Here is a 13159-nt window from a genome sequence, read left to right as displayed (position 1 = left end):
CATGGAAGCTTTATTAATAATTTAAAACAGCATTTGATCAACTTAAAAGGTGCTGTATCATGATTTGTTAATTAAGTTAGCAGATCTAAATGTTATATTCTTAGTCATGTTTTGCTATAATTCTTTTTTCAAATCCAAACATAAATTTTAATACTGAATTAAACTGCATCCTATTAATTACTGAAGAACTGCATTCCAGATGTGCTGATATGTGAATCATCCTTTGTCTATTATGACAATTTCAGATTAATTAAACCAAATACAAATTATAATTCAGTATCCTGTGTTTCTTTTTTCGTTTTGTTATCACAAAGTATATTTGTGGAGCAAAAGAGGTCTTTTAAGGAAAAATGTTGTCATTTGATATTTGTGCGCTGGACACAGTTTAGTTTTCATTGAAATTAAATATAAGCTTTACATAAGAACAGCCCTACTGGGTCAGACCAAAGGTCCATCTAGCCCAGTATCCTGTCTTCCAACAGTGGCCGGTGCCAGGTGCCCCAGAGGGAATGAACAGAACAGGTAATCATCAAATGATCCATCCCCTGTCACTCATTCCCAGCTTCTGGCAAACAGAGACTAGGGACACCATTCCTGCCCATCCTGGCTAATAGCCATTGATGGACCAAGTTTTGCTGTTATGTTTTAAATAGAGCACAAATGTTATTATATTTTTAAAGTACAAGAAATGATGAGATGAAATTTGAATTAGTTGAATATTTCATTCTAAAGTAATTTAAAAGATCTTGCCACTTTGTAGGAAAAACTAACAATTGTATAGTCTTAATACAGTCTGTGAATATCAATATTTGTGTGATAGTATAGGGGTAAGGTGTAGAATTCTCTCTCTGTGATGAAAACATACCAAATAGCAACTTAACTGAAAAGAAATATTAGGCTTAAACCAAAACTACATTGTTACATACTTTACATGGAATAAAGACTTAGTAGTGTACCTGGATAAAAGTTCAGTAGTGGATTCTCTGTGGTGATTAATTGTAGACCAGACATAGCAGAGCCCCTAAAATAATACTTAGTAAAAAGGCAATTTGGAAGCTTACCTCAACTCTAAATTCAGGAAGCCAAATTCTGTTCTCACTCAATGTGACTACATTGGGTCAAAATTGACCTTGGTTTTTTTTAAAACAGCATGAACATGTTTTAATATAGGTTATACAATTCTATAGAGAGTAGGAGGATTTAGGAGATTAGATTCATCAGTGTGTTGTGCCCCAGAAATGAAGGGTCTATAAAATCACTATAATATCCTGACAAATGGGGAGATGCTATTGGGTGCATAACTGACCCTACTCCACTCCACAGGAACTTTGGCACAGGAGATATAGTTGGTGTGGTGTTACATACAGCTATTCTTGGCTGGTGTAAATGCCCACAGGAATTATTGCAGCTGGGGAACAAATTAGGGCAATCTTTCAGTCTGCTCTAACTTGTTTTGGGGCACCTGACTGGCCCACAGAAGCCCCAGCATATGCAAGGTGTGTAACTTTAAGTGTGTGCGTAGTCCTGTTGACTTCTGCACATGGTTAAGTGTTTAACTTGATCAGAATCTTAACTCATGGGAATACAGAGCTATATATTTAGCTGTATCTTATTGTTCTAACTCTTCAATAAATACAGATTTTCCAAGACTTGCAAGTCACACCAAAGTAGTTAATCTTTTCCTTTTGCATTTATACTTAAATGGTGACCTAGAACTCAGGGTTTATATGGTTGTTAAAGCCTGTTGCCAACTCTTGACAGTGCTAAAGGTTAACTATTAAAGAAACCAACAACAACAACCCACAACTGCCCCTTTAAGGCACTATGCCAAAAATTATCCTTATAAGCCCAAGGTTACATGAAGAATTGAAATTTGCACTGGGTTCTGCAACAACCTCTTAGAATATAAAAGGAACTGAGAAAAATGTAACAGAAACAGCTGTAGTATTGTCCCGCAGTTTTAAACAAATGTATATAGCAGATCTATTTTATTTGTTCGTATTTGTCCAGTGAGCGCTCAATTATCTTTGTGTTGATTCTATGGTCAAGCAGTATTTTTACTGTGATTATGTTTCTGGTACTTTGGGAGATTTATTTATTTGACTCTTTGATGCTTAATGTTATATGTATTTGAAGTGAAGGTCCAGTCAAGGTCCCTGTCTTACTGTAAATTAAACAATGGTCTACTGATAATGTTAGTTTGCATGTAATGTCCTGTTGAAAGAGGGATCACTAATAGCTATGGGTGGACAGAGTGAAGTGGTGCAAGTGCTTTCTGTTCCAACTTGTAATTGAAAGGAATCTTATTACTCCCTGACAAGGAGAAAAGAGTGGAACACGTTAGTATGAAATTTATCTTGTAGTGGTTAGAGAGTCCTGCAGATTTTGAGAGAGAGTATTTGAAGAAAATTTTGCTAGAAAAAACAAAGCTAATGACTGCTGCCGTGTGTTGTGATCTTGATAAAGTGTATTGCACAGTTAGTTGACCATTAATAGCCCAAAATACATCTGATACTAGCACTGGCTTATTCTTACATATCAGTAGTTTGACAGATACTGAGACTGAGACAACATTTTGATGGCTCTAAAACAAAAATTTGACTTCTAAACTATTTAATTTATTTATTTACTTACTTCAGATATACTTATTTTAGGAAAATAAGTGTTATGGTACCAGAGAATTTCAGTTTAAGAACATCTTCTGATAAATTATTTAAATATGCCTCTGCTTTTTAAATAGCAAAATCCTAGATTTTACAAATAACCATTTAGCAGTAACTAGAATGACAATAACAAAACCTTTTTGTTATATAATATATTCAGCAGCAAAGTGGGATGAAAGTTAGGCCAAGGCTGACTGCTTTCAAAAATCCCATAGCTAAATTTTGGGAGAAGTGAAAGTATCCTCTTTTAAACAAGACTTTTTCTTAGCAATGTTTCAAATTACAATTAATGATGTTCTTAAGTATTCACAGCCGGAGCAAATCAGCTTGCTTTGTGACATAGTGAACAATAAACAACAACTTCTGGCCTTTAATAAGGCCCAGCTTGTATTTCCATGTGAGGCATTTATTTTGGATCAATTGACATGCTTTCAGAACTCATTCTTACTATTTATTTCTGTTGTGTATATATATATATCCGCTTTGTTTGCAATCAAAGACCTGATCTGTCTCTCACTAAAGTCAATGGGAGCTTTCCATTGAGTTTAAAACAAATTTTAGATCTGATCCAGCTCACTTTGTTATATTCTTTTGGATTAAAAGAGAGCCTCCACTAAGGTCAATGGAAGCATAGTTAAACCAGTCCTGAGTGCTTTTGAAAATCTGAAATTCAGTGTGAAATGTACTTGTTGTCTTTCCCCATTTTTGGATTCAGGTAAAACCGTGGTAGAAAAAAATAATGTAATTATGTAACTTTTGTCTCAGGTTCAAGAAGAGAACGTTGTGGGTATCGTATCATACGCCGTCATCGTAATGCAGAAGATCAAGTGCATTGCACTGGCAAAGCTAAAAAGAATAGTGAAAATACAACCCGAGTGAAAGAAATCCTTCTTTGTTCACTCAGTCCTGAGCAGTTTGTTTTAACGTTACTTGAAGCTGAACCTCCTAATGTGTTGCTGGTGAGTCGCCCCAGCAAGCCATTTACAGAAGTCTCCATGATGATGTCATTGACAAAACTTGCAGACAAAGAATTGGTTCACATGATTGGTTGGGCCAAGAAAATTCCTGGTAAGAATTTCAAAAACTATTTTTTTCCATAGAAATTTTGTACTAAGTACAAATACCTCTACCATAAATATTAATCCATTGTTTAGATACTGAGGTAGAAGCAGCGTGGTGATAAATGTGTAGGTTCAAGGCCTTAAGATTTTACTTTTAAAATGGCAGTGGAAAACTTACAAATTCTGCAACAAAAAAAGTGAAAATTCTGTGCACAATATTTTAAAATACTGCAGAATTCTGCATATTTGATTTGTCAAAATCACACCGTATAATCACACCAGTTTCAATTATTTTTGGTCATTTATTTCAAAGTACCTATCAGCAAGTGTGTCTGTAACAATATAGACAACAAAAAAGATTCAGGAAATGTTTTTTGACAAATAGATTCCTTACTAGGCATATTAATACAGAACTCTGAGTAATAATTCATTAAAGCTACAGTACAGAACTGTATTTCCCGCACCCTTCAGAAGCAGTGCAAAGGCTTGGGGGAGTCAGGGGTAATGGAGGGGGAAGTAATTGCTGGGAAGGAGCCTGGGCGTGAACTTGGAGGGTTGTTGGGTATGTGTAGGAAAAGTATGGAACAGGTTTTTTGCGGGGCAGGGAAGGATTGTTAGGGAGCTTCCCCCCTGCAGACCCCGGCTGACCCCTAGCCTCTTGCATTCAGTTAGGTATATCTTTCACTGTCCCTATGTCCCCTTGCATCCCCATGTCTTCTTGCATCCCCTGTCCACATGTGTCCCTCCACCCCCACGCAGCCACCCCCCTGTCCCCATGTGGCCCCGCATCTCCCTCCTCTTTATAGCCCTGCACCTACATTCCCATTCAGCCCCTGCCCCAGTCTGTCCTACCTGACTAGCCCTTATGACCCCCTGTCTGTGACTCCCCAGCAGACCCATGCTGTCTGTCCCCCGTAGCCCCTGTCTTCTGACCTGGCCCAACAGGTGCTGTGAAGAAGGTAGGCTATTTCTTCTTTGAGTGCTTGCTCATATCGATTCCAATTATGTGTGCATGTGCCGCATGCACGATCGTCGGAAGATTTTACTCTAGCAACACTCGGTGGATCAGCTGAGGCGCCCTGTGGGGAGTGGTGCCTTTACGGCGCCGGATTTATACCCCAGCCAACCCAGCGCTCTCTCAGTTCCTTCTTACTGCCCGTGACGGTTGTTGGAACTGTGGAGCGTGGCTTAGCAGAACTCCACTTCCCTAGCTTCTAGTGTAGCACTCGTTTATAGTTGTAAATAGTTTTAAAAATAGTTATTAGTTCTTTAGTAGTAGTAAATAGTTATTCTTCGTGTAAATAGTATTTGGGGGTAAGGGGCTTCTCCCCTTCCCTCCTTCCCGGTACCCGGGCTGATGCCTAGGTCTCTGGGTTTCAAACTGTGCTCGGCCTGCCTTAAACCAATGCCTACGGGAGACCCCCACGACTCCTGCTTGAAGTGCCTGGGGGAATCTCATCAATCCGATAAGTGCAGCATTTGTAAGGCATTCAAGCCTTGGACTAAAAAGGAGTGGGACTTTCGCTTGAAGCAGCTCCTTATGGAAGCGGCACTTATCCTGATGTCCTTGGCTCCGTGCCAAGACCCAGTGCCGACTTTATCAGTTCGAAGCACGCCTGCAGCACCGGAGGCTCTCTTTTAATCCAAAAGGGTCAGCACCACGTCCGGACACCGACAAAGACTCCTGGCACCGGATGTCTCTGGCACCTCTACCAGCGTGGTGCTGCTCGCTGTCTCCAGGACCGAGGAAGCAGCATAAACAACCTGCTGTTCCCTTGCAGTTGCTGGCACCGCCTGTGTCTCCCTCGGAGCCACGTCCCGTGTTGGACTGTCCCGCAAAGGCACCAACCCCGGTACCGTTGACTCCTGCGCCACAAGGGCCGTTGAGTCCGGTGCACTTAAGCTCCCTGGTGCGTACTGTGGTCGAGCTTGGGCTGCTGTCCACTCCGGAGACTTTCTCCACGGCATGCGACCTGATTGCGCTCACCGAGCCAAGACCGTCGCAACCTTCGGTACCGCCGGTACGGGCTGTTCCCTCAAAAGGAAAGCCCTCCATGCTGCGTCCTCCATCGCAGATCACCATCTCGGCGCCGGTCACACTCGCGGTGCTGCTCCGCCTCGCGAAGATCTTCTTCCCAGTAGGGTCAGTACTGGTCCAGCTCCTGGAACCGATGCCGACGCCGGTCTGAGAGCCGATCTACTCAGAGTCGATCCCGGCACCGTTCCGCCCATAGATCTTCGTCAAGGTCCAGATCTGCCTCCTGGCACCGATATGACCGCCGGTCCCGCTCAGGATCGTGGTACCGCTCGAGACCACGGCGCCGATCTCCATCTCCGTGGTGCGGTACCACACAACAAGGCGACCCAGCATATGCGCTCGGCTCCACCTTGGCCGTCCTGTCCCACCTCGAGGTCCTCCCAGGCAGAAAGTGGCTACCATGTCCAGGACCAAGATGCGGATGGTGCTAGCCAATGGCACGATGATGGAGAGGATCCTGGTCAGGGACCTCCGCAATGGTCCTTTTGGACCCCTTGGGCATACCATCAGGCCCAAGGTGTCCCCTTGGGGGCTTCTCGCTCTGCCCACTTGGAGCCCCTGGTACTGGAGGCCACTGTGAGTCGCCCTGCCCTGTGTGTTTCGTAGGCGACAGCTCTGTCCTCATTTCAGGCCGATGCCATTAGCATGGTGGGACCTACGGTTGCCGGACCCTCCCCAGCAAGACCTTCCCCAGGACTTGTTAGTCTCAGGAGTATCCTCTTCGTTTTCACCCAACGAGGCGGTGGCGGGTACGTCGTCCTCTGATCTCCCAGCTATAGACCTCTGTGCCCACCAGGAGTTGCTCCACAGGGAGGCACAAAACATGAGCCTCCAGGTGGAGGAGGTGGTGGAGGTCGAGGATCCTGTAGTGGACATTCTGTCTGCCGACACCACGACCAGAATAGCCTTGCCCTTTATCCAGACTATCCAGGCTAATGCCACTACGATCTGGCAATATCCAACCTCTATTCCTCCTACTGCCAAAGGGGTGGAGAGGAAGTATTTGGTCCCCTCCAAGGACTACGAATAATTGTATATTCACCCCCAGCTGTGCTCCCTCATTGTACAGTCTGTTAACAAGAGAGAAAGACACGGCCAACAAGCTCCTGCTCCTAAATCCAAGGACACTAGACGCCTAGATTTATTTGGGCGCAAAATTTACTCTACTGGCGGCTTGCAGCTCAGAGTGGCTAACCAGCAGGCCCTCTTGAGCCGCTACAATTATAATACCTGGAACTCAATGCAAAAATTCAAAGAGTTTATTCCTCAGGAGTCCAGGAAGGAGTTTGGGGCCCTACTAGGGGAGGGCAAGAAGGTAGCCAGAACATCTTTGCAAGCCTCAATAGATGCGGCAGACTCGGCGGCTAGGACTCTAGCCTCAGGCATAGCTATGCGCTGCATCTCGTGGCTACAGGTCTCCGGTCTCCCACCAGAACTCCAGCAGACTATTCAGGACCTACCCTTGGATGGCCATGGTCTGTTTTCAGATAAGACTGACTCCAGACTTCAGAGTCTGAAGGACAACGGGGCCATCATGCGTTCACTGGGCATGCATACCCCGGTGACGCAACGTAAGCCCTTCCAACCCCAACCACAGCGCACCTACCCTAATCCCTGGCCAAGACAGAACTTCTCTAGAAGACGCGGCCAGGGTGGTAGGCGGAAACAGTCTGGTCCTCAGACGGGCCAGAACCAGCCCCCCCCCCCCCCCCCCAAACGATCGGCAGGGTCCAAACAGAATTTTTGAAGGTGCGCCCGAGGGTGGAGTACCAGTCTCCTTCCAGGATCCTTCCCCGCCTTTCAACAACTGCCTCTCCTATTTCCTCCCTGCGTGGTCCCGTATAACGTCAGACCGCTGGGTCCTACGTACGGTGGAAAGTGGATACCGCCTTCAGTTTTTCTCCCCCTCCACCACCTTCCCTCCTCGTCCCTCTTCAGGGGCCCCTCTCACGAGCAACTCCTTCTATAGGAGGTGCAAAACGCTCCTAGCTATTGGAGCTATAGATATGTTTCAGTTATTGGTAATGCAAAGAACAAGTATTAAATCATAACCTTATTTGTTCTGGCCTAGAAAATCCACAGTTTTATGCCAACCCTGTCATTATGACCTACCGCTTTTCTTTTTTTAATTCTTACAAGATCACAAATCTCTGTTCAAGAAGGGCCCAGGAGAACAATAGGAACAGTTTTGCCAGTAAAGCTGTGAAACAACGGATTTTTCACTTCAGAAAAATTGAAGAAAAATTTTTCAAGTTGAACTGAAAACAAAATATTTTAAAACTTCTAGAAAATTGAAAAGTCAAAAAATTAATTTCAGGTTGAATTAAATGCTTTGTCTTTTGACTCAATCAAAACATTCTGTTTTGGTTTTTACTGTTTAAAATGTTTTTGAATTTAAAAAAATATTTTATTTGGAACTAAAAAATTTGAAACCTTTTGTTTAGAAAACATTGAAACAGAATTTTTTATTTTTTTGGAATATATTTTAGGTTTTAAGTAACAGAGGGGTAGCTGTGTTAGTCTGAATCTGTAAAAAGCAACAGAGGGTCCTGTGGCACCTTTTAAGACTAACAGAAGTATTGGAGCATAAGCTTTCGTGGGTGAATGCCCACTTCATCAGACGCAAGATCTTCACCCATGAAAGCTTATGCTCCAATACTTCTGTTAGTCTTAAAGGTGCCACAGGACCCTCTGTTGCATTTTAGGTTTTTTTTTTTTTTTAACTAAAACAGTTAAGTAGAACTGACACAAATTTATGAAACATTTCAGTGTTAACAAATATACACTTTCTGTTGAAAAATAATTTTGGTTGAAAAATTTCATCCAGATCTACTCGCCAGTCTAAGTGGCAGATCATTGACAAAGTTGTATGAAGAGGCTTGCCTTCTCTTTGGCCACATTGTTTAGCATATACTAAGCCAATGACTGTAGTCCCTCAGTTTCCTGAGAACTAAATTCACCAACAGAATAGTAGCTAAATAAAAGAAACATTTAAACAATAAAGGAACACCGAGATACAGCATCATAGGACTCAACCAGGCAAACACTTATCTTCAAGCATAGTGCTTACTACTAAGAATCCCAGTAAGACTAGTGTAGGACTACTAGTGGTAGTGAGTATGACATCTGGTGGTAAGTGTTTGCAGGATTAAGTTTATGATTGAGAGATGAACTAGATGGTGAGAACTCATGGCAAGATGAAGAAAGAAGATTAGACTGAGAACTGAGACTTGTATGTCCTGATGCTGAATGTCTAAACCAGGGATCGGCAACCTTTGGCACACAGCTCGTCAGGGTAAGCACCCTGGCAGGCTGGGCTGGTTTGTTTACCTGCCACGTTCGCAGGTTTGGCCAATCGCGTCTCCCACTGGCTGTGGTTCGCCGTTCCAGGCCAATGGGGGCGGTGGCCAGCACATCCCTCGGCCTGCACCGCTTCCCGCCGCCCCCATTGGCCTGGCGAGCCACGTGCCAAAAGTTGCTGACCCCTGGTCTAAACCATTCACCCTTATTCCTAGTTGTGTAAAATATGTGCAAATTTAAGGAAGAGAACGCTAAACAGTAATTCCTATTGTGCATCAGTATGTTTTGTTACTGTTCGGGTTGATTGGAGAAACTGCAGAACTGTACTCCATTGGAATATGTGGTTCTGTCGAAATTACACATTTTGCAAAATTAGGTTAATTTTATTTTGGGGACAAGTTCCAATGTGTTTAGAAAGAAATGTATGTTTTGTTTTGGTTTTTTCAAATGCATTTTCTCTGTAACTATTGTATTTAAAGCATTTAAAATAAGCTGAAAAAAATATTTTTTTTCCACAGAGAATTATGAAATTTTCAGTTTTCAGTCCAGTTTGAATAGAGCCAAATTTTAAAATTTCAAGTCCTTCATGGAACAGAATTTTAATTGCAGCTCTGATTACTATATTTTGTTGCTGAGTTTTTGTTTGGTTTGGTTTTTGCGTACTAGTAGTGTCTTTATTTTCAGAGCATTGCAAATCTTGGGGATATTCCAACTACAAGAAAAAAGTTAAGGCAATTAGAAATCATCATACAGATCCTAGAAGCATTATCAGAGTATTGTGTATGTTATTTTTACTAATTAGCTTGTGTCTTATAGAATAAAAATAGACCATTAGTTTTAGAACAATGCAGAAAATAGAAGTGACATTAAATTGAATGCATTTCCAATTCTGAGTGCCCAACACTACCTCTTGTGATAGCTAACACAACTTTTACTTGTTATCTTATTTTATCATTCAAAGTAGAAGTGACAGTAAAGGGTAGGTGCATTATATTAGTTACTTTCCTAGATGGCAAGTTATAGCTGCTTTTCATAAGTATTTTTTTAAATTAATATTTTCTTTAATTTGAATATGTTTTTGTATTTTTTAGGTTTATTTTTGGTCATATTGTTCTATTGTGACTGCAATTTGCCACACTGGCTTTTCTCTATTGCAGAATATATTTTTGGTGTTAGTGGGTGTGATCAAGCTGAAATATTTTTCTCAGTTTAGCGGCACAGAAATCTTCAAATTATTTTTGCTTTTAAAGTTTAAATTCTTTTTAGGTTAGCTAGTTTAACATAGTAGTGATCAGGAACTGTACTGTTCACTGTTGTCTACTTCTGCTATGTTCTTTTTCATATAGATTCAAAGGCCAGAAGGGACTATTGCTCATATCTTGAATACTGTGTGCAGATGTGGTCACCCCATCTCAAAAAAGATATATTGGACTTGGAAAAGATTCAGAAAAGGGCAATAAAATGATTAGGGGTACAGAATGGCTGCGGTATGAGGAGAGATTAATAAGACTGGGAATTTTCAGCTTGGAAAAGAGACGTCTAAGGGAGGATATGATAGGTCTATAAAATCATGACTGGTGTGGAGAAAGTAAATAGGGAAGTGTTATTTACTCCTCCTCAAAACACAAGAACTAGGGGCCACCAAATGAAAGTAATAGGCAGCAGGTTTAAAACAAACAAAAGGAAGTATTTTTTTCACACAACGCCCAGTCAACCTGTGGAACTCCTTGCCAGAGTATGTTGTGAAGGCCAAGACTATAACAGTATTCAGAAAAGAACTAGATAAGTTCATGGAGGCTAGGTCCAGCCAGGATTTGCAGGGTTGGTGTCCCTAGTCTCTGTTTGCCAGAAGCTGGGAATGGGCAACAAGAGATGGATCACTTGATGATTACCTGTTCTGTTCATTCCATCTGAGGCACCTGGTATTGGCCACTGTCATATGACAGGATAGTGGGCTAGATGGACCTTTTGGTCTGACCCAGTATGGCCGTTCTTATGTTCTTATTGTGATCATCTAATCTGACCTCCTGTATTACACTGGCAATAGAAATAGGCTGACTAGAACTCATTCCCACTATATACCATTGAGTTCCATAGCTTAGTAGGACTTTTGAAATAGGGTGACCAGAAACAAACACAATATTCCAGGTGAGAGTGTACCATTTCATTTATATAGTGGCATTAGAACATTTTATAATGGCATCTTATTTATTATTCTGCAAATTTTGTTTTTGTGTATTTGGGGTGGGGGTTTTTTTGGTATGCTTTTTTGACTGCCACTGTACATTGATCAAAAGTTTTTTCCTTTCACTGTCTAAGGTGACAGGTCCTATTCCTGCATGGTTACAGTTAATTTACAACTCAGCAAAGTGATGCACATTTTCTTAACTTCGATATGTGTCCCTATGATTTTTCTTAGTCTTCTCTGGCTTTGACTGACCTAAATCTTCATTTAAAGAAGACACATACAAGGGGGCACACAATAGAAGTATACAAAATACCAAATTATATAGATAAGACTCTGTGCGATAATTGGATCCAGATTCTGTGACACTGGCAGTAATTCTATATCAGCTGAAAATTAAAAATCGATGTTTTTATTAAATTAAATATGAAAAAGAATTATATAATCCATACAGTAGCCAGTGTTGTTTAGTTTGATATTAAGTTTGATTTGTTGTTGCCACAACCCAAGTTTTCATTATTTAAAATCTATATTTTTAGACCTCATGACATAATTGTGTCTCCCTGAGTCTGCAGACTGCCTGAAACAATAGCTCTGAAAACCATGAGCTGCTCCATTTATCACCATGGAATGTTAACACTGAACTGCAGATCACTTTAACAAAAACAGACAGCTACTGTGCTTTATGCGTAATCCCATACTGCCTCCCATACCGGAACAGATTCCAAAAGCCCCAACTGCCCATTCCATAGCTACCAAAACCTCCAGCTTCACCCTGACAACTTCTACAAAGCCGTCATTTTCAATTAAAAAATATATCTCACTTATTGAAAACAAATGTTCTAGAGCACAACCTGCAGCAAGCAGTGAATTTCACAGCATATTCCATGGCAGAAGAATCCTAGAAAACATGGGACCCTGGGTCTAGAGAAGGTAAATTGGAAGCTCCTATTTTTCCCTTTCTCTTACTATAAGAAGGGGCTATTGAATGAAATTGAAAGGCAATACATTTAAAACTTACACAAAGGGAATACTTTTCACAAAATGTATAGGAACATGTGGAACTCATTACTACTATACATCAAGTCCAGTAGTTGAGTAGATTTAAAAAAAGGAATTGGGCATTTTTATGAATAATGAGAACATCCACAGAGATATTAGGCAGGATAACAAGAACCTAAGTGGCTATAAAAATCTCATGATATAAAAATCTAATACAACTGATTGAAAAGGGTTAGGAATAAACTGCATCTATGGTCAGGTTACTTCATGATTTTCCACTGTGGGGTTTTAGAGGAATTATGGGTGTTTGTTGGGAAGTCACGCACTTTGTTTAGGTGCGCAACTATAAATACCCAGGTTTGACAAGGCTTAAGCTTGGTTGTGAACACGGGTGCACTGAGATTAGACCACTGGTCTGGTTCCTTGTTCTGTTTTTCCCTCCTTGATTTTTGAGCCTCATTACATTTGACCATCCTTTTGTTTCTTCCATTTTTAATTCTCTTTGTGTATTCTCTCCCCTTCTGTTTATCTCTGTTTTTCTGTTTCTTAATCATCCTTTGTACCCGAGCAGTGTCCTATTAGGAGCAGCAGCGGAGGATCAGTTCCCCAGTAGGAGCAGTAGAATGTAATGTAATGAGTTACACTTTGCTACTGCTTCTTCTGTTCCTTTGTTGCTGCTAATAGAAATTTACCTTGCACAGAGAGGTGTGTAGACCTAGAGCTGCCTCTGTGCATACAGAGGAATTTCATCCTATATGCAAAAGCAGTAACACAAGTATGATTCTTCATGATTTTAAAACTGTTTTGTGGTGAATTTTCTCCACAACATATAACTTGTGACTATTTTCTTCTAGTGTCTGAGATATTTTCTGTGCTTTTTTTTTTTTTTTTTTTTTTTTTTTTTTTTTTT

General features: G+C 41.2%; 1 protein-coding gene across 1 annotated transcript in view; it reads left to right on the top strand.

Annotated features, from left to right (window-relative positions):
• Window positions 1-13159, top strand: part of ESR2 (estrogen receptor 2) — an 84475-nt gene that overhangs the window by 22827 nt on the left and 48489 nt on the right. The window contains exon 4 of the mRNA XM_034767826.1: window positions 3429-3731. Within this exon, the coding sequence (XP_034623717.1) occupies window positions 3429-3731 (303 nt within the window). The remainder of the gene's footprint in view (window positions 1-3428; window positions 3732-13159) is intronic.

The sequence above is a fragment of the Trachemys scripta genome, chromosome 4, assembly GCF_013100865.1.
Source record: "Trachemys scripta elegans isolate TJP31775 chromosome 4, CAS_Tse_1.0, whole genome shotgun sequence".
In the NCBI taxonomy this organism is placed as follows: domain Eukaryota; kingdom Metazoa; phylum Chordata; order Testudines; family Emydidae; genus Trachemys; species Trachemys scripta.
Note: the sequence above shows the minus strand (reverse complement) of the source record. Positions and strands in the feature narration are given on the sequence as shown.